The sequence below is a fragment of the Bos indicus genome, chromosome 6, assembly GCF_029378745.1.
Source record: "Bos indicus isolate NIAB-ARS_2022 breed Sahiwal x Tharparkar chromosome 6, NIAB-ARS_B.indTharparkar_mat_pri_1.0, whole genome shotgun sequence".
In the NCBI taxonomy this organism is placed as follows: Eukaryota; Metazoa; Chordata; class Mammalia; order Artiodactyla; family Bovidae; genus Bos; species Bos indicus.
This window is the reverse complement of record NC_091765.1, coordinates 98,177,953-98,200,360: the sequence shown is the minus strand read 5'-3', so window position 1 is coordinate 98,200,360 and position 22,408 is coordinate 98,177,953. Positions and strand designations below refer to the sequence as shown.

At 44.8% G+C, this 22,408-nt stretch overlaps 1 protein-coding gene and 1 long non-coding RNA gene across 5 annotated transcripts in view; one reads left to right on the top strand and one right to left on the bottom strand.

Moving 5' to 3' along the window:
* Positions 1-9,417, bottom strand: part of LOC139183663 (uncharacterized) — a 61,541-nt gene extending 52,124 nt beyond the window's left edge. The window contains exon 1 of one of the 4 annotated variants that reach the window (XR_011567254.1): positions 8,774-9,417. This is a non-coding gene — a long non-coding RNA (uncharacterized lncRNA). The remainder of the gene's footprint in view (positions 1-8,773) is intronic. The other 3 variants (XR_011567256.1, XR_011567257.1, XR_011567255.1) reach the window with 3 other exon arrangements.
* Positions 1-22,408, top strand: part of SCD5 (stearoyl-CoA desaturase 5) — a 176,173-nt gene that overhangs the window by 89,364 nt on the left and 64,401 nt on the right. The window contains exon 2 of the mRNA XM_019963013.2: positions 17,254-17,384. Coding sequence (XP_019818572.1) covers positions 17,254-17,384 — 131 coding nt within the window. The remainder of the gene's footprint in view (positions 1-17,253; positions 17,385-22,408) is intronic.

Genomic DNA, 22,408 nt, shown 5'->3' with positions numbered 1-22,408 from the left:
TTTAATTCCCTGCCCTTCAGAGGGCTCAAACATCAAAGCAGCAGAGGTGCCTTGGGCTTCTCCTGTCAGAACTTTCCTCCGAGACACCCCTCCAGGCCCAGCACTCAGCCCTCTGAGGGTCTGGTTGGCACGGCTTCCTGGTTCATGGCCGCTAATGCCTGCTGACGCCTGCCTAAGCCTCTGGCGCGGGCTTCAACCCCTGGCTGTCTTAATCCCTGTAGGGAAATAAATAGCTTGTTAGTGGGGAGAGAGAATGAAAACTCATAAGTACCCAGATAATACAGATGAGAAGGGCCGAAATTATTCTTTTTCCCTCAAATGACCAGTTTGGGGGCTGTTTCTAAATTTTGGTCTTCCTTCCTTCAGGGGGATTGACATTCTAGATATTGAAGTTTTCTATTTATGGTTAAAGACATTAATAAGTGTGCACATACTTAGAACAATATGATGTATATGAATCCACTCTGTCTCACTCTCTCTCTCTCTCCTTACACACACGCAGTTACTGCCCAGGAGAAAAATCACAACTGAATAATTAATGAAAAAGGAAATTCAGTGTGCCTATAGTGCCGTGCATTATTCTCTTTGTATTCAGTTATCTCTAATTCTAATTTTGATAGTTTTCTCCTGATTTTGACTGTGTGTGTGTGTGTGAGAGAGTGAGCTAGAGGGAGGGAGGGAATGATGGGAGTTATTCTGTATCATGAACTCTGCTTGCTTTTGCCAAATTCACCTCCAAGAAGCTGGGAGGGCTGAGAATCAGCGTAAGGAGAATTGTTGCTTTGAAACTTGGGGCATTCTTTCCTCTGAAGACCCTGCTTCCTTTCCTCTGTCTGAAAATCTTTGCCTAGCAATAAGAATAAATGGTGTTTTCAGTAATGTTGATTAAGATATTACTATTTGTTAAAACCACCTTATATATTTTTTTTATTTGTCTCACGATAACTTTCTGAGATAGTCTTTTGTTAGCTTGTGTGTTTCATAGATAAGGGAACTAAGACTAAAAAAAAAGTAAGATGGTATCCCCCCATCCCCAGCTAGGAAAAGATAGGCAGGCAATTCACTTGTGAATTCTCGGATTTATTTGTGCACCCCTGCACTTCTCTATATAAAGAGCCAGGATTTTCCATGAGCTGTTCCAGTGAGCTGATTCCCACACCTAATAAATGATCCCCTCCACCCCAAAGAAGCTTTGTGTTATTTGAGGGAGAGGAGAAGTCTTGAGAGCTTCCCTGGTGGCTTAGTGGTAAAGAAGCTGTCTGCCAATGTAGGAGCTGTGGGTTTGATCCCTGATCCAGGAAGATCCCCTGGAGGAGGAATTGACAACCCATTCCAGCATTCTTGCCTGGAAAATCCCATGGATAAAGGAGGCTGGTGGGCTACAGTCCATGGGGTCACAAAGAATCGGACATGATTTACTGACTAAATAATAACAAGAAGAAGTCTTGAACAAGAAAGTAAGAAGCACAGAGGGAGCAGGAAACCACGCTGAAAAGATCCCATTCTGAACTTGTTTGTGCTCTGAAATAGTTCTCTCTCAAGGACTTCGGTGTCGAGTTGTTTTTCAGTCGCTCAGTCATGTCTGACTCTTTGCGACCCCTTAGACTGCAGCACATCAGGCTTCCCTGTCCTTCACTATTTTCCTAAGTTTGCTCAAACTCATGTCTGTTGAGTCAGTGATGCCGTCTAACCATCTCAATCTCTGTTGCCCCCTTCTCCTGCCTTCAATTTTCCCCAGCATCAGGGCCTTTTCTAATGAGTTGGCTCTTTGCATCAGGTGGTCAAAGGATTGGAGCTTCAGCTTCAGCATCAGTCCTTCCAATGAATAGTCAGGACTGATTTCCTTTAGGATGGACTGGTTGGATCTCCTTGCAGTCCAAGGGACTCTCAAGAGTCTTCTCCAACACCACAGTTTGAAGGCATCAATTCTTCGGCGCTCAGCCTTTTTTATTGCCCAACTCTCACATCTCTGTGTGACTATTGGAAAAACCATAGCTTTTGACTATACACACCACTGTCGGCAAAGTAATGTCTCTGCTTTTTAATATCCTGTCTAGGTTGGTCACGGAGAAGGCAATGGCACCCCACTCCAGTACTCTTGCCTGGAAAATCCCATGGATGGAGGAGCCTGGTAGGCTGCAGTCCGTGGGGTCGCTAGGAGTCGGACACGACTGAGCAACTTCACTTTCACTTTTCACTTTCCTGCAATGGAGAAGGAAATGGCAACCCACTCCTGTGTTCTTGCCTGGAGAATCCCAGGGACGGGGGAGCCTGGTGGGCTGTCGTCTGTGGGGTCGCACCGAGTCGGACACGACTGAAACAACTTAGCAGCTAGGTTGGTCATAGCTCTTCTTCCAAGGAGCAAGCATCTTTTAATTTCATGGCTGCAGTCACCATCCACAGTGATTTTAGAGGCCAAGAAAATAAAGTCTGTCACTGTTTCCAATGTTTCCCCATCTGTTTGCCATGAAATGATGGGACTGGATGTCATGATCTTTGTTTTTTGAATGTTGAGTTTTAAGCCAACTTTTTCACGCTCCTCTTTTACCTTCATCAAGAAGCTTATTAGTTCCTCTTCCTTTTCTGCCATTAGGGTGGTGTCGTACTGAACAAATATCGATAAATCATAAAATCATAAAGTAATCCTGATTTTTATGTTTTTTTTGCATTTCTAGTAAAATGTTACATGATTGGCAGCTCCAAATATAGCTCTTCTTATACATGTGGCCACTTGGAGTAGATGCCAGATATTTTTAGAAATGAACTGAAAGCGGAACAATGTTAAGTTTCTGACATTTTCTTAAGAACCAAAAGAAAATAAACTCCTCTTCTCCTCTCTTCCCCCAACAATTCAGCTTGGTCAACATGTTTTACATACTTTGCTTCAGGGGAAAGGCTGTCAACACCATTCAGTGATGATTAAGAGCTCTTAAGATTCGGTTTAACAAATATCTTATTCATACCCAGGGACCTTTTTTCTTTAATCAGACCTCTTCCACACCAAGGCTTGATGGTATTGCAGTGCCATTGTTCTTTAAGCAGTTCAATTCTTGTGTTTTTATGTCTTGGAATTGTTTTAGCGATGCTTTGAAGGCAGCCCTTTCCTCGTCTTGTAAATTTTAAAATCTACCTGAAATAAGGATTTCCATGGCAGTTCAGTGGTTAAAACTTCGAGCTTCCCCTGCAGAGTGCGTGGGTTCAATCCCTGGTCAGGGAACTACTAAGAATCACATGCTGCGTGGTGCAGTGAAAAAATAATAAATAAAAAATAAATTTAAATCTACCTGAAATAAACTTTTTCACTCTGTACTTGAGAAAAGAAAGAAGGCAAGGAAGAGAAGGTAGGAAGAGTGAGCACCAGTTGTGGGTAGGGAGATGAGACCTCGCTCCTGGGCTTCTGTCCTAAACATACTTTTGCTTGCATAAGAAACTAAGAGGAGAAGCTGGGTTTCCTTGGTCCTAGATTCTCTGCAGGAGTTACCCAGTGTCTTGCAACTTGAAGTGTGGTCCCTGGGATAATAGCAGTGGCATTACCTGGGAGTTTGTTGGAAATGCAGAATCTCTAGCTCTGTCCAGACTTACTGGATTAGGTATCGGCAATTTAATGAAACCCCTAGATGATTTATGGGGCTTCCCAGATGGCTCAGTGGGTAAAGAATCCTCCTGCAATGCAGGAGACACAAGAGACCTGGGTTTGATCCTTGGGTTGGGAAGATCCCCTGGAAAAGGGAATGGCTACCCACTCCAGTATTGTTGCCTGGAGAATCCTATGGACAGAAGAGCCTGATGAGCTTCAGTCTATGGGGTCGCACAGTCAGACACGACTGAGGGACTGAGTAGGCGTGCACTAGGTGATTGATGGGCACATTAGTTTAAGGAGCACTCTCCTTGTTCGTCACTCTCCTTGTCCATCACTCCTATAATTGGCTATATAACTGGACCATCTGGAGTTAGGTACTCCAGCCTCGTGGGCATAAGGATCTAGAAGATGTGTATAGATTTTAAAGCTCCTCAAGTAATCCTGATGCAGCTAGTCCAGCTCCAGAAGGAGCCCTTTGGTCTAGCTGATAGAAGCCAGCCTCCTAGGGCACAGAACAGCAAAAAAAAGAGAAGGTGTGTGTCTGCAAGGGCTTGTGGAGAGTATTCAGCACAAGGGATAGTTTCAGCCTACTAGATTCCATCTTCCATAGCACGCTTACATCTGTCATTCTAAATGTGATCATATAACACTATTTTTAAATTGTGTGTATTTCTTGGTCAAGAGGGCTCTCCATTTCGGCGTGCAGGCTTTCTGCGTCTGGTTGTGGCACACGAGCTTCTCCAGGTGTGGAGCGTGCGGTCTGGCTCGTGCAGGCTCTCTAGTTGCTGTGCGAGGGCTTAGTTGGCCCGTGGCATATGGGACCTTAGTTCTCCCAACTGGGATAGGACCTGCGTCCCCTGCCCTGCAAGGCAGATAGATTCTCAACCACTGGACCACAGGGAACTCCCTGACCGTGTAACATTCTTTAGTGGAACCCTCTTGTCCTCAAGATTAAGTCTATAACGTTAAGCACCTTCCTGGTCGGGTCACTGCCTGTTTTTTGCATTTTGTTTCACTCCACATCCCCTCCCAGGAGCCAGACCCCGCCACTTGGCAGGGCTCCCCCCAGGAGCCTCTGTGCCTTTGCGCACAATGTCACCTCTTCGTGGAACATCAGTCCCTCCTTTGGGGACTCCGGTAGCACTTCTGCCTCTCCTTCACTGTGTTCATCACCCACATGTTTACTTTCTTAACATACACGTAGAGATTGCCCACAAGTAAAGGGGCCACGACTGTCTTGGCTGGACTGGTAGGAGTAGTTTTGATTAGGATCGGAAGTGAAGATCTGTAATCCACAATCAAGAGACAATCCATTCAGTGAATTCTGTGTAAAGAGGAACAGAGAAAGCGAGTAGGTTCTAAATGGGGGGAGAGTGTCAACAGAGGTTTTTAAATTTTGTTTATTAAAATGAGAGAAATAACAGCTTGATTGTAGGCTATGGGAATAGTAAGAGGGTGTTCGATACAGAGAGAGGGGGAAATGGCAGAGCAACTGAGGAGGACAGAGTGGATAAGATGCCCAAGAAAGGACCGGCCTTAAAGGATATGTGCACTGGCCATCTGTAGGAATGGAGAAATGCAGGGTGCACAGGCTCGGGCGCTGAAGGGTGAGGGGGTACAGGTGGTGGGGCCTGGGGAAGTTCTGCCCTCCAACAGAAACAACCTTATCATATGAAGTGGGGGAGGGAGACTGGGGAGGGGGCAAGGTGATCAAAACAGGTATGAAACAGTTGTCTAGGAGGGAGGGAGCCCATATGGACCAGGGGAAAGTAATATGATTTCTGGGTAATAACGCAAGCTGAACTATAGTTATGGTTTATGAATTTTAAAGTGAAACCAATCAGCATGGTTGCATGTTTTCCCCTAGCTAAGTTATTATAATGGCTTTCCTGATAGCTCAGTTGGTAAAGAATCTGCCTGCAATTCAGGAGACCTCGATTCAATTCCTAGGTCGGAAAGATCCGCTGGAGAAGGGATAGGCTACCCACTCCAGTATTCTTGGGCTTCCTTGGTGGCTCAGCTGGTAAAGAATCCGCCTGCAATTCAGGAGACCTGGGTTCAATCCCTAGGTTGAGAAGATCCCCTGGAGAAGCGAAAGCCTACCCAGTCCAATATCCTGGCCTAGAGTATTCCGACCTAAGAGTATTCCATGGACTGTATAGTCTATGGGGTCACAAAGAGTTGTTATACAATTATATACATACATTATATAATTATAATAGTTGCACAAGTACCAGCTGACAATATATGTAAGGACAGACAAGATTCCTGCCCTCCTGGAGTTTATTTTTAGATGGTATTAGATGAACAATTCCTTGTATAATTACAATATGATGATTTGCATGTTGGAAAACACAGAGGGCCAGAGAGCATCTAACAGGGATGCCTGGCTCAGCCTGAGTACCTGAAATGACACCTGTGGATACAGAATGAGGTCCTGGAAAAGACTCGAATGCTTACCTTCTTTTTTGTTTATGAAAGTGAAAGAGAAGAGTGAAAAAGATGGCTTAAAACTCAACATTCAAAAAACTGAGGTCATGGCATCCAGTTCCATCACTTCATGGCAAATAGATGGGGAAACATTGGAAACAGTGACAGACTTATTTTGGGGGGCTCCAAAATCACTGTGGATGGTGACTGCAACCATGAAATTAAAAGACGCTTGCTCCTTGGAAGAAAAGCTATGACCAACCTAGACAGCATATTCAAAAGCAGAGACATTACTTTACCAACAAAGGTCCATCTAGTCAAAGCTATGGTTTTTCTAGTAGTCAGGTATGGATGTGAGAGTTGGACTATAAAGAAAGCTTAGCGCTGAAGAATTGATGTTTTTAGACTGTGGTTCTGGAGAAGGCTCTTGAGAGTCCCTTGGACTGCAAGGAGATCAAACCAGCCTATCCTAAATATTCATTGGAAGGACTGATGCTGAAGCTGAAACTCCAATCTTTTGGCCACCTGATGTGAAGAACTGACTCATTAGAAAAGACCCTGATACTGGGAAAGATTGAGCGTAGGAGGAGAAGGGGACAACAGAGGATGAGATGGTTGGATGGCATCACCAACTCAATGGACATGAGTTTGAGCAAGCTCTGGGAGTTGGTGATAGACAGGGAAGCCTGGCATGCTGCAATCCATGGGGTCACAAAGAGTCGAACACAACTGAACGACTAAACTGAATAGATAGCAGGGTGCAACAGCAGAGAGGAAACATGCTATGCTATACTCTGCAGTTGCTGCTGCTGCTGCTGCTAAGTCACTTCAGTCATGTCCGACTCTGTGCGACCCCATAGTCGGCAGCCCACCAGGCTCCCCCGTCCCTGGGATTCTCCAGGCAAGAACACTGGAGTGGGTTGCCATTTCCTTCTCCAGTGCATGAAAGTGAAAAGTGGAAGTGAAGTCCCTCAGTCGTGTCCGACTCTTAGCGACCCCATGGACTGCAGCCTACCAGGCTCCTCCATGCATAGGATTTTCCAGGCAAGATTACTGGTTGTTAGTGATCTGCTATGACTTTTATACTACTTGTCATATATTTTGTAAATCAACTAGGAAAAGGAGGCTTTGCCCAGGACTTCAGAATGGTCTAAGTGAAACTAACTGAAGGCAGGAAGGATGCTGGAGGAAAATAGGCAGTACCTGTGAAATGCAAGAAATCTATCTTCTCCCTTCTGTTCTGTTCCCTTTCTGTTGAATCTAGAAGATGTGGGCACTTCCTTCAAGACGCCTGCAGCCCATGTGCCACAGAGGATAAGGTGGTGAAGAGGAAGGAGGCGGGGATCACAAAGACTGTTGGTTATTGTGCCGTATGCTGGAATTACTAAGACAACACTGTAAATCAACTCAATTTTTTAAAATATTACAGAATTTGGAAGATTTAATAGTCAAAAGAAGCCCTTTGCCTGTAAGCCCACAGTTCTCGTGACCTTGTAAAAATGTTCTGATTTCGAGTCAAGTGTTCAAATAGTATCTAGGAGGAATTTGCCTTGGAATCTCAAATGTTATAAATCCAAACCTTTTACTGGAAGACCTAAGGTCTAATTGCAACTCTTTGTTACAGCGTCTCATGAGGTGAGTGGCCCTAGAGGGCCAGCCCTTTATTAGCCCCTCTCTCTCACATCTGGTGGGTCAGCCAAACACTCACTGGTGGATGGGCTAAACACTCAGACCCTGAACCAACAGCACCAGCGCCACCTGCAGACTTGTTAGAAGCAAAAGTTCCGGATCTCTCCCCGGATCTACTGAATCTCTGAGAGTAGAGCTGGGCATCTGCATTTTGCAAGACCCCTGGCCCTTTAACGTTCAAGAATCAATGGCCTAAAATACTATTGGCTTTTTGTCCTAGTTCTTTCTTTTCAGCTTGTTCATCATATGTTATGTTACATTGGGTCGGCCAAAAAGTTCATTCGAGTTCTTCCATACGATGTTACAGAAAACCTGAACAAACTTTTTGGCCTATATTGCATTACATTATATTACGTGTATACGTGAAACATGAGTTACTCCCATAACTCCCCATGAAATCAGAGGTGTGAGGAAGCAAGGCCAGTGTAGTCACACTAGGTTTCAAGGACTGTCCCAAGAAATCAGAACAGGACTCTCTGCCTCGGCACTCCTGACAGTTTGGTCACGGTCCTTCTTTGTTGCAGGCATTGCAGGCTACTCAGCAGTATCCCTGCCTCTACCCCAGATGCCAGTAACACCCTTCCAGCTGTGGCTTGTGACAACGAACAGTGTCTGGAGTCTTTGCTAAAGGTCTCAGGAAAGGGAGTAGGCAAGATTGCTCATCCTCTTGAGAATCTCCAGCTCAAGGTGATAAAGAGCGTGAGTGTCGTCACAGGGGGTTAGCCGGGAAAGGGCTAGTTTCAGAGGCAGTGGGCTGGCGTTCACAACTGGGGCAGTAGCACTTACCAGTGCTGCTTGCCAGGCCTGGCTCACACTGTAGGTTCACTGCTACGTTCAGTCCTTACGGCAAGCCTCTAGGGCAGGCTGTGTTCCCATTTTATGGGTGAAGAGACCAAGGTCTAGAGATAAAGTCACACTGAAAGGTGATATACCAGGGATTCAGCCCAGGTTCATCTTAACCATAATGCTATATACTTACTTATTATTACTTTAGTACTTAAAGACTTTCTCCATTTTAGGGATAAAGATATAAAGCCCAGAGAAAGATTCCTTTTCTACTGTTAACTTACTTACTTTTGGCTGCCTCGGGTCTTCCTTGCTGAGCACCTTGCTGAACGCAGGCTTCCTCTAGTTGCAGTGAATGAGGGCTGCTCTCTGGTTGCCGGTGCACAGGCTTCTCATTGCAGTGGCTTCTCTTACTGCAGAGCACAGGCTTTAGGCGGGCAGTAGTTGTAGCCCACGGGTTTAGGTGCCTCCTCACATGTATGATCTTCCCAGACCAGGGATCGAACAGGTGTCCCCTGCATTGGCGGGTGGATTCTTAACTACTGGACCACCAGGGATACGTGCTAAGTCGCTTCAGTCGTGTCTGACTCTTCACCATTCCGTGGACTGTAGCCTGCCAGGCTCCTCTGTCCGTGTAATTCTCCAGGCAACAATACTGGACTGGGGAGCCACTGTCTTCTCCTTCGGATCTTCCTGACCCATTTGCTTCATTGGCACACGGGTTCTTTACCACTAGGAAGTCCGCATTATTTACTCATATGTATATATGTATCTCTGTGTGCATCTCTCGATTCATCTATGGCTGTGTCTACTTTTCTCCACTGATCTGCCAAATCTAGGAAAGACTGGAGAAGAGAAACAATCATTTGTTGGCCAGAGCCCCAAAGTGACCTTCAAAACACTTGAGCCAAAAAGGCAGATAGCCAAGTGCTTTGTTTTCTCCCATGCAGGCTCTGCCCCGCCCCTGCCTCTCCCGCTACATGTGGCCCTGATGCCAGGAGCCTTCACCCTCTGATTCCTGCCCCCTGCCTCACCTCCCTGCTTCTCTGGTGGAAGGCAAGTCCCTGCAAGCTTGAGTTCTCCCGCCTGGGTCCTGCTGCATACCCGCCTTCCAGTCCAGTGCGTGGATATCAAAGCCTCCAGTGAGGGGATCAGGGATCATCTCACACCATCAAAGGGAGCCGCCAGGAGAAGAGTACAGGCGGCCTGGGTCCACATGAAAGGACAGCATGCTGTTTCCAGCTCCCAAACCGCTGAGCATTTACCAAGCCCCGTGGGAGTCAGCGTGGGGTGCGGGTGGGGGTGTTGGAGGGAGTGCAGTGCACTCTGGGTCTAGGTTTCTCCATTTGTAAGTTCAGGGGAAGGGACCAGATGGCCTCTAAGGGGGGATGTACATTACAGGGCAGTGGTTTCTCAGCCCCGGTTGTGCATCACAGTCCCCTCTGGAGAGAGATCCCTGCTCTGTGGGCCCTCATCTCTGATTCACTGGGCCCTATGGATCTCTCGATGAAAGTGAAAGAGGAGAGTGAAAAAGTTGGCTTAAAGCTCAACATTCAGAAAACGAAGATCATGGCATCTGGTCCCATCTCTTCATGGGAAATAGATGGGGAAACAGGGGAAACAGTATCAGACTTTATTTTTCTGGGCTCCAAAATCACTGCAGATAGTGACTGCAGCCATGAAATTAAAAGACGCTTACTTCTTGGAAGGAAAGTTATGACCAACCTACAGAGCATATTGAAAAGCAGAGACATTACTTTGCCAACAAAGGTCCGTCTAGTCAAGGCTATGGTTTTTCCAGTGGTCATGTATGGATGTGAGAGTTGGACTGTGAAGAAAGCTGAGCACCGAAGAATTGATGCTTTTGAACTGTGGTGTTGGAGAAGACTCTTGAGAGTCCCTTGGACTGCAAGGAGATCCAGCCAGTCCATTCTAAAGGAGATCAGCCCTGGGTGTTCTTTGGCAGGATTGATGCTGAGGCTGAAACTCCAATACTTTGGCCACCTCATGCGAAGAGTTGACTCATTGGAAAAGACCCTGATGCTGGGAGGGATTGAGGGCAGGAGGAGAAGGGGACGACAGAGGATGGGATGGCTGGATGGCATCACTGACTCAATGGACATGAGTTTGAGTGAATTCCAGGAGTTGGTGATGGACAGGGAGGCCTGGCATGCTGCAATTCATGGGGTCGCAAAGAGTCGGACACGACTGAGTGGCTGAACTGAACTGAATTGATGGATCTCTCAAACGTTAAAGATCCCAGATGACTGCAATGGGCAGTCAGGGCTGGCGACCCTGGCACCAGGGGAGAGGGCTTGGGCTGGACTGAGCTGGTTTTGGGGCCCCAGCTCTGTCCTTGTGAAATCCCGAGGCATTTAGGCTCTGGCCTTCAATTTTACACATCTGTGAAATGGGGATTAGGTATCTACCACATAGAAACAAAACAATAAAAGACATATTGGTGAACTGCGGGTCCATGGCAGGCAGGCAGTGAGAGCAGACCCCTTTCTCCAGCCTCCCTGCTGACACTGTTAGGCAGTGCAGTGCATTTTTCTTTTTTTAATTGGAATTTTACTGTGCACTCATTTAAGAAATTATAGAAACCAACTTCTTTTTGCACACTCTGTCCCCAAATACCGATTTTTTCATCTTTACTGCTCCCGTAATAGAGATTGCAATGATCTTATGCGTGCAAAGTATTTGAGGGTGAATGAAAAGAGGTTATTTTAAGACGTACTATACACACTGAACTGAAAATAAAGTGAAAGAGTCACTCAGTCATGTCCAACTCTTTGCGATCCCATGGACTGTAGCCTGACAGGCTCCTCTGTCCATGGAATTCTCCAGGCAAAAATACTGGAGTGGGTTGCCATTTCTTTCTCCAGAGGATCTTCCCCACCCAGGGATCAAACCTGCATCCCCTGCATTGCAGGTAGATTTTTTACCATCTGAGCAACCAGGAAAGCCCAAACTATACACACTACTATATATAAAATAAACAGAGAGCAAGGACCTACTGTATAGCATTATTAATCTATAATGAATATATATATGTACATACCCTGGTGGCTCTAGTGGTAAAGAACCCGCCTGCCAATGCAGGAGATGCAAGGTTGATCCCTGGGTCAGGAGGACCCCTTGGAGAAGGAAATGGAGCCTGCTCCAGTATTCTTGCCTGGAGAATTCCAGTGGAGCCTAGTGGGCTACAGTCCATAGCGTCACAAAGAGTCAGATATGACTGAAGTGACTTAGCACACACATATGTATGTATATCGGAGAAGGCAATGGCAACCCACTACAGTACTCTTGCCTGGAAAATCCCATGGACAGAGGAGCCTGGTGGGCTGCAGTCCATGGGGTCGCTAGGAGTCAGACACGACTGAGTGACTGACTTCACTTTCACTTTTCACTTCCATGCATTGAAGGAGGAAATGGCAACCCACTCCAGTGTTCTTGCCTTGAGAATCCCAGGAACGGGGGAGCCTGGTGGGCTGCCATCTATGGGTTCACACAGAGTCGGATGTGACTGAAGTGACTTAGCAGCAGCAGCATGTATATATATACATATACATATATATATGTATATATATACATTCCCCCCCACCCCCCCAGACTGTTCTCTGGTTTTGTGGTCCAGAGAGGGTCACTTCAGTTATTCTCCACACATTGCTCCAGTGGAGGAATCCAGATCGGTGAGAGACTCTGCCTTCCACCATGGAAGCCAAAGAGACCATGGATTCTCTCTTTTGTCGGTAGAGCGTGGACTGTGATCCGAACCTGGCAAGTAGGTGATTCTGCCTTGGAATCTTTGGTCTAGATAGATTCATGCATAGGTGTAGGTCAAACAGACACTCTTCTTGGCAGCTATGGAAGATTTAAGGGTCCATGGTGTGATATGTGTGCCCACATATCAAGTGTCCATCCTAGGCAAATGGTTGATTTTTCTTTGTTTTGTCCTATGTCCTTTTGTGACATGTCTATTTTATTCACACTGAGAAAATACACATAATAACAAAATCTAATAGAAGCTTGGTCAGTTTTTAGTAATGACTTTATTGAGCTATAACTCATACCATACAACTCAGCTATTCAAAATGTGCAATTCATTAATTTTAAATATATTCACAGGTTTGTGTAACGGTCACCAAAATCAATTTCAGAACATTTTTATCACTCTTTAGCCCCCAAACCCTATACCTATTAGCAGTCACCCAATGCTTCTCCTCCCTGCCCTCCACCCCATGCAACTTGAATCTACTGTCCATCCCTATAGATGGCAAACCATTCTTAAACTGGGATTTAGACTGTACCTTCCTTCCCTCATGGAAAAATTCCTGTTCAGGTCTTATATTAATCACTTTCAGCTGCAGAACAAAGTACTCCCAAAGTCAGTGGTTTAAAACAACATAGGTTCATTTTCTGATAGTTTATATGGAGCAGGGATCCAGATTCAGCTAGGCTGGACTGTCTGCTTCAGGGTCTCTCATGAGGCAGCAGTGTGCTGGCCAGGACTGTGGTCTTAACTGAAGGCCTGACTGGGGAAGGATCTACTGCCAAGCTCACTTGCATTGTTGTTGGCGGGACTTGGTTCCTTGAGGACTGTTGAACCGAGGGCCTCATTTCCTCACTGACTGTTGGATGAAGGCCACCCTGAGTTCTTTGCCAGCCTAGCCTTCCCAGTATGGCAGCTTACTTCACCAAACCCAAGGGAAGAAAGAATCTGCTGACAAAATAGAAGTCATATCTTTTGTAACCAAATAATGGAAATGATAGTCCCTCAATATTGCTATGAGCCTTTGGTTAGAAGAAAATTACTCAAGGGGAGAAGACTACGCAAGGCTGTGAATTGAAGGGTTAGGCAGCACTGGCGCCATCTTGGAGGCTGTGAACCAAAACCCTATCCTGCAACCTCCTCGTGAGTTCCACAGACTACTTAATATCTATTTAATACATGTCTTTTTGGCTTCAGCTAACCAGAATTGGTGACTCTTATTTGGTTAGACCAATCCGTGTGTTGCTTATTGTTCTGTGATTTTGTGATTCCAGTTTCTATTACTTTAGCACTTTGCTCTATGAGGTATGAATTACTTGGTAAAGTTATTGACACTGCCCATTACTCCTTTTTTTTTCAAAGGCATCAATTCTGTATCTGATTATTCACTACCTCAGAGCCAACTAGCCAGCATTCATTGAAACTTGTTTGGATATTACTCTCCACAAACCTCATAGAAGAGAGGTTAAGAATTTCTCAAACTAGCCCTAGGAAAACTGAGACCTGCTAAATGGAATATCCCATAAAGCCTCATAACCAGCCCAAGATTTTTTCTGTTTATCCTCATTTGGACTATGACCAAAAGATTGCTTTCTTTCCTAGACGTTCTGCAGAATTTTAGTTATCAGAAATCTAGTGCAAACTAGCAAGAAAAGGGAATTTGTTGGCTCACATTACTGGGAGGAATACTGGGGAGGCTCAAAGGATGAAAAGAACAACTGTAGAACTCCAAGGCCTGCAGCCAGTGGCTCAGTGCAGACAGCTGTCCTTCTGTCTCTTGTAGAGCTGGCTCTGTCTGTCGTCTTCACATCTTGCTCTCCAGGCCTCATTCTTTACTGTTTCAACCACGCATTCGTCTTTAAGCCAGAAGAGAGAAAGCTTGGGTCAGGTTTGTATTCCCAGAACACAGTAGATGGGGGTACAATGCAAGGCCAAGGCCTGGGTCAAACAGCTACATTCTTGTTGCCAAAAGAAGGACCATGGGAAACCAGTAACCACAACTGCCCCGTGCAGGCTCTGACTCAGACCCATTGTCAGGGGCCCAGACATGAGCAGATCAACAAGGTAAATGACTCCTGAAATATTGAAGATCTTGAAAAGGACAAGACAATGCCATAGTCATGGCAAGGCCCTGAGAACCATGGTTTGGAGGGATTGCTTTTAGGCCAATATGTATCATGGAGCCTGGGGAATTCATCTTATTGCACTCAAGGTTCTGTGTCTTAGCCCACTGGCAAGATAGGGTCACATTGAATTTTTCCATCATAGATTTCACTTGACAGTTAGAAAAAAAATTATTGGCAGAGCCATGAAGGCCAGGGATGACATAGGAAATAGCTGTCCATTTCATGGACTCATGACCAAGGTTAAATTATGATAACAAAAGAGGTCAGAGTGTTTTATTTACTGCTACTTTCTGTGATTTATGGGCAGATTGTTGCTTTTTGTTTTTAACCTTTCAAGGAAGGAATAATTTGTCAAGTTCATGTCAAGTTCACTCATTAATCTTAGTGCCAAGGGTGAGTCTTATTTTTAGACCCATATAAATATCAGGGTCAAGATCAGTCAGACTTGACTTTTGGAAGCTATAATATTGTGCTCCCTTTAAATACATATATTGACACTGAAGTTGCCCTAGTAATACTTCCAAAGAAGTCCTACAAGGGCCTTCCTAAGAACTTGGCCTGGGTACTGTTCATGACTACTCATGTATCTATTCACAGCTGGTCACTTGATCTCTAACACTTCTTTATGGAGGGCCTTGTATGTGCTAAGTGGTAGAAACAATTGTCTAGGACTATCTGCCTGACCCTGCTTACATATAACCTAGTTCAGGACTCTCCCCTCTAGTAAGGAAGCAGCTCACTTTTAAATTTAGATTTGGATCCAATATTAAGGACGTTGGGCTTCCCTGGTGGCTCAGATAGTAAAGAATCTCCTGCAGTGCAGGAGACCCAGGTTCGATCCCTGGGTGGGGAAGATCCCCTGAAGAAAGGAATGGCAACCCTCTCCAGTATTCTTGCCTGGAGAATTCCATGGACAGAGGACCCTGACGGGCTATAGTCCATGGAGTCGCAAAGACTCAGACATGACTGAAGTGACTTAGCATGCATGCATTAAGGATGTAGGGTGTAGAGGTGGTGGTGGTGGTTTAGTCGCTCAGTCGTGTCCGACTCTTGCAACCCCAGGGACTGCCAGACTCCTCTGTCCATGGGATTCTCCAGGCAAGAACACTGGAGTGGGTTGCCATTTCCTTTTCCAGGGTGTAGAGAAATGAAGATAAAACTTACCTGATATCTCCCGGAGGCAAAGGAGAGTATAGAGGGCAAGTACTCTGTTCTTGGTTCAGACAGACTTGGGTTTGACTCTTAGCAAAGACACTCCGCAACCTTGTGATACTGGGAAATTAGTTAACTTCTTTAAGCCTTTGACTCAATAATAATACAGACCTATAAGGGTTGTTTGCTATGTTTTAATAAGATAATTCAAGTAAGACATTTAGCAGTTTGTGGGAACATTGCTTTAAAACCACTAGAAGAAAATAATCTCAGGAATTGTGATTTTTGATCTCCTTTCTACCATGCGCTCAACCTTTCCCAAGTCTTGTACAAAGAACAAATCACCACCACCATGTGGGGGCAGCGTGGGGTCTCTGGGCAGAGGCTTTAGAACCAGGCTGACTTTGGTTTATATGAAGGATTTAACTCAGAGACTTAGTTTCTCAGCTGTAAAATGAGATGCTAACACAGGACTAAAGATAATATATTTAAGTGTGTGGCAGATAATAAGCTCCACCGTAGGTTGACTTTAAGAAAATTCCCACCCAGCGTGGAGAAAAACTGCATCACTGTTTACAATAACCAGGACGTGGAAGCAACCTAAATGTCCATTAACAGAGAAATGGATAAAGAAGATGTGGTACATATATACAATAGAATATTACTCAGCCATAAAAAAGACCAAAACAACACGCTTTGCAGCAACATGGATAGAACTAGAGATTCTTAAACTGAGTGAAGTAAGTCAGACAGAAAAAGACAAGTATCATATGATATCACTTATATGTGAAATCTAAAAAAAGGGCTATGAGTGAACCTATCTATAAAACCAAAATAGAGTTACAGATATAGAAAATAACCTTATGGTTCCTGAGGGGTAAGCAGGGGGGCGGATAAATGGGAAGATTGGGATTGACACATACACACTTCTATAAATAAAATAGGTAGCTAGTAAAAGGACCTACTGTATACCACAGAAACTCTATTCAATTCTCTGTAATGGCCTATGTGGGGAAAGAATCTAAAAAAGAGTTGATCTATGTGTTTACATAACAGATTCACTTTCCTGTATACCTAAAACTAACACAACACTGTAACTTAATTGTATCCTAATAAAATTTTTAAAAAATAACTAGATCCCCACCTGGCCATCTCTACCAGCCCTGTCGTAGTGACGGTGATGGTAGAAGTGAGGAGCTCTAGAAGACAAATCTCAGCTGTCCTTGATGTCAGTTTTAGTCTTATTCTTACTGGCCCTGAGCCAGACTTTGCTGCTTTTAGGTCTGGCCTGAGTTCCTTCAAACCATTTAGAAGAGCCCTGAAAATGGGCACTGCCATTTAAAAGAGTCATCCTGGCATGGGTGCCAATTAAGAAGCAAGATTAGAGATCTATTTCAGCTCCACCAAGAGTGGACACGTAAGAATACAAATGCACACTAATAGGGCTGTGATTTTGTATCAAGACTGGCAAGAAATACATTCGTTTGACATAGAAAAAGTGAATGTTCCAAGGTCCCAGTTTCTTAAGGAAAGTTCTCTCTATGTCTCTCTCATACTGGAAAGCTAAAAACCAATAAAAAATGCCTGCCTTTTCCCAAGTTATTGATTCTTCACACTGCATATGCTTCTGACACCATTCCGCATGGGTCCCTATTCGGAAGAGAGAAAGGTTAAAAGCTCTGACACCTGCTGACTCTCTCCCTGCTTGTGTCTTGCAGCCTACTTCTGCTTCCTCCTGACTGCTCTGGGTGTGACAGCTGGTGCCCATCGTTTGTGGAGCCACAGGTCCTACAAGGCTAAGCTACCCCTGAGGATATTTCTGGCTGCTGCCAACTCCATGGCTTTCCAGGTGGGAATGGAGGGTCCTCACTCTCAGGGACTCAGCGCAGATGGCAGTGTGGGAGGAGACACAGATGCACTTCCTGTACAGTGGACATCCTTCACACCAATTCTAGGCCCAAGCACTCTCTGCCTGTGTCAAGTTTTTATCTTCTTGTGGCTTTTGATACCGCAAAATGTTCCCTGGGGTTGTTAAGCCCCAAGGCATGCTAAACTACAGAGGAGAAAAGGAGATTCCTTCATCCTGAGTCCATGCTCTAAACATGACCCTGAAACCCTCAACATTTGTCTGGCTGTAATGAGGGTCAGGTTCTATGCTGAGTGTGCCAAATGCATATCACCTTTGATCCTTACCATAACCCCACGAGCTAGGTGTGATGCATGTCCCCATTTTACAGATGAGGAAACTAAGGCTTCACGATGTTAAGGAACTTTCCTAATTATATGGCTAAAAAATGGTACATCTAGATAGGCCAATGCAAGTCTAACTCCAAAGTCGTTGCTCCTACAACACATATTCTTGAGGTCATGCTTTAGGTTTGTGGTGAAAAGTCTATTACTCAGTGTGGATTAGGAAGACTCAAGATTTAATTCTTATTCTGATGGTTGCTGGGCTTCCCTGGTGGCTCAGACGGTAAAGAATCCACCTTCAATGCAGGAGACCCGGGTTTGATCCCTGGGTTGGGAAGAGTCCCTGGAGAAGAGAATGGCTACCCACTCTAGTATTCTTGCCTGGAGAATTCCATAGACAGAGGAGCCTGACAGGCTGCAGTCCATGGGGTTGCAAAAGAGTCAGACACAACTGAGCAATTTCCACTCCACTCCACTCCATTCCTTATGGCCCCTGGGCTTCCCTTGTGGCTCAGATGGTAAAGAATCTGCCTATAATGCAAGAGACCCAGGTTCAGGAAGATCCCATGGAGAAGGAAATGGCAACCTACTCCAGTATTCCTGCCTGGAAAATCCCATAGACAGAGGAGGCTGGTGGATTATAGTCTATGTCTGCAAAAGAGTCAGACACGACTGAGTGACTAACTCTCATGGTTGCTAGCTTTGATTCATTCATCTCCAGTTTCTTCATCTGTAAATATAAGAGTATGACTTGAATTTCAGAGGCGTTATGAAATCATGACACAAATGTAGGAGAGGTCATGACTGCACCAGGATTGGGCCATATACTTGAAGAATTTGCCTATCCTAGACCATTTCCCACCACCGCGGGCACTTTCTGAGCTGCTGGAATTTTGGATTGATCATGAATCTCTGTTTTCCCAGTTCCTCATCTGATCCAAACAGGGTGGGTGAGAATAACTTGCTTTCAGAATTTCTGCCCATGTTATGAGGACAAATGATTCTAGGCCCTGTGTATTTTCAACCTATTGGAAAGAAATGGGGATTCCCAAAACTACTTTAGGGCCCAGGGAGACAGGTGACCCAGAAGTCTCTTTCTGACCCTCAGATGTGCAGGTTGGGTGGCTCACCTGTACAATGGGCATCCCATCCCTACAAGACAGCCTGACCTTGAATATTTCTCTAAGTTGCTCTTGTGTCTTAAGAATTCATTTCCCAGTTCAGGCTTCCCTCCTGTTTGTGCATTCATAAAGCAAAAAGGACCTAGCACAATACATCACTTAGGGATCACAGTTCATGTTATGAATATCTACCGAACAATTCAAGTGCAGTTGGGAAGAAGCACCAGGGTCCCGGGAGGAAGCTGTTTGCACAAAGGAGCAGCTGGCAGCTTCTCAGTTTCACGTTCTTTTTGTTCACTGTTGGCAGTGGGAACTACACTGCCCTTCAGTTTGAATTCAGCCTTCTTAGTTCAGTATTGTGCTTTGTTTACGCTAACAATGAGTTACGATAATTATAATTTAGAAACTCACTGATTTAGGTCTTAGATGCTATTCAGGACTTAGTAATTTTCATTTATTTTGTTCAAGCAATTTATTATTTTTAGCCTTCAACTCCATGAAGCCTTCATGTAGTTATGAAGTGAAGTGAAATTGCTCAGTCGTGTCCGACTCTTTGCAACCCCATGGACTGTAGACTATCCGGCTCCTCCATCCATGGGATTTTCCAGGCAAGAGTGCTGGAGTGGATTGCCATAAAGCTCCTCTATTACTGGAATGTTTTCCAACATAAATGACTTGAAGTTGAGAGCCTAAACCTATTTTTCTAAATAAAACTTGGAAAACTTGTTTGTAACTCAGTTTTTTAAAACTTAAGTTTCCTTAACAAAACATCACATAGAGAACATCACACTGTGATTTTAAATTTACTTTGAAGAGAAAATATATTGTCAAAGGAAGTATCCAGGTCATTGAAAAAATTCTTGGCTTTGCCATTTGCTGGATGTAGGCTTTGGTTCCCGCCTCTGTTCCTTCATCTGCAAAAGGTGAGTCAGGGGTGTAATGATATTTACCTCACACAGTTATTGGGAGGATGAAATAATGAATAATAAGTGCCAAGCTTATAGTAGCACTCAGTGAATATTGTTCCCGTCTTCTTTTTGAGAATTGGCAACCATCTTACTCATTTCTGTATTTTAGTACCTATCACACAGAAAATACTCAGTGACTGTTAAATTAAATAATAGATGAGGGTAAAAGAGGAGAGTGAAAAAGCTGGCTTAAAACTCAACATTCAAAAAACTAAGATCAGGGCATCCAGTCTCATCACTTCATGGCAAATAGAAGGGGAAAAGTGGAAGCAAGGACAGATTTTATTTTCTTGGGCTCCAAAATCGCTGAAGATTGTGGCGGCAGCCATGAAATTAAAAGATGCTTGCTCCTTAAAAGGAAAGCTATGACAAACCTAGACAGCATGTTAAAAAGCAGAGACATCATTTTGCTGACAAAGGTCCATATAGTCAAAGCTATGGTTTTTCCAGTAGTCATGTACAGATGAGAGTTGGACCATAAAGCAGGCTGAGCACTGAAGAGTTGATGTTTTTGAACTGTGGTGCTGGAGAAGACTCTTGAGAGTCCCTTAGACACATGGTGGTCAAGTCAGTAAATCCTAAAGGAAATCAGTCCTGAATATTCATTGGAAAGACTGATGCTGAAGCTAAAACTCCAGTACTTTGGCCACCTGATGCAAAGAGCCGACTCTGATGCTGGGAAAGATTGAGGGCAGGAGGAGAAGGGGGTGACAGAGGATGAGATGGTTGGATGGCATCACCAACTCAATGGACATGAATTTGGGCAAACTCCAGGAGACAGTGAAAGACAGGGGATCCTGGCATGCTGCAGTCCACGGGGTTGCAGAGTCAGACATGACTTAGCAACTGAACAGCAACAAAGTATTTTTAGAAATCATCAAATTTGAACTAAGCATGCTTCTTCCAGGCCCGCATCTGTAGTGGATTTCTTCATTAATTCAGCACCTACTTACTGGGCACCCACTATGTGACAGGCACTGAACTAGGCACACTGGCTACAGTGATTTGCAAACATAGTTACAAATCTTGCCTTTATGTAGGCTTCCAGCTGATGAGCTGTTTCCCAGTGGGAAATGTAGGTGTTTTTGGCGTCTGCAGTTTTTTAACAATGGCACTTCAACCTAGATGAGCGGTGTCTTCCATAAGATCAGCAAAGGGCCAGGGTCCATATAATGCCTGAGTCAGAGGAAAGAATGCAGTTGATTCAGGCCACTTAACCTTAGGAAGAGAACCACCTGGGAAAGTAAAAAAGTATACTGTGATCTGCCAGTCTAGGGCATTGACCTACAACTTTAACTTAATGCAGCATCATTGATTCAGTTTCCCTTTGATGTCCCCTTGCACTTTAAAAGATCATTTCAAAGGTTCTCTTCTGCTTTTTTCCATAAGAATAGTCATGCCTTTGGCCGAAATAGACAAGTCATGCCATGGTTATCTCTGTTTGAGGATAAACAGGGCTTTTGCTAGAGGCTGCTAACAAGATCTTGATCATTAAGAACAATCTTAAAAATATGACTGAAACGTTCAAAATTTCTTTTTCTCTTTCTGCTTCAGAGGATCTGGGTATGGGGGAGAGGGCAGTAGTGCGAAAGCTGAGTCTTAAAAGATGATGATGGGCAAGGAATGCCAGATAAGGAGCTGTAATAATCCTCTGTTCCGTCCATGCCCTTGCATTCAGCAAAGACCCCATGAATTCCTCTCTGGCTTGTTCTCCTTCCTTCAGTTCAGTTGCTCAGTCATTTCCGACTGGTTTGATCTCCTTGCAGTCCAAGGGACTCTCCTTCCTTACCAGTAGGATATAAGTCACTCAAAAGTTTGCTTGTGAACGTCTTATAATTTTCTCTAGTCAACTATGAACCTGGGTGAGGGATTCCTGCCATCCAGTGGTCTCCAAGAGTTTGGTTTTCACAGAGTACCTACAACTTTGGATTTGGGCTGTCGTGTTCATGCACACACACCCTTGCTGGCTGCAGCTGGGTCTGTTGTGACCTCAATCCAACCAAAAGCACCTGTAGGTGCTTTAGTCCCCTCCCTTACTGTCCACATTTACTCATCAGACCCTAGTAGAGAGGCACTGGATTTCAATCTGTAAGGGAACTACAGGGATTTGGCCTAGGTCCTCCTATTTTATGGAAAGATAAAGAGAGGCAGTGGGTGTGGGGTTTGATTCTAAACCCAATTTTGCCCTGCATACTGTCTTGTTGATGCGCTTCCCTCATATCTCAGTTGGTAAAGAATCTGCCTGCAATGCAGGAGACCCTGGTTCGATTCCTTGGACGGGAAGATCCACTGGAGAAGGGATAGGCTACCCAGTCCAGTATTATTGGGCTTCCCTTGTGGCTCAGCTAATAAAGAATCCGCCTGCAATGCGGGAGACCTGGGTTTCATCCCTGGGTTGGGAAGATCCCCTGGAGAAGGGAAAAGGTACCCACTCCACTATTCTGGCCTGGAGAATTCCCTAGACTAAGTCCATGGGGTCGCAAAGAGTTAGACACGACTGAGCGACTTTCACTTTCACTGTCTTGTTGGGGCTTATCCTTTGTCCTTGGACGTGGGGTCTCTTTTTTTGGTGGGATCCAACTTTCTCCTGTTGA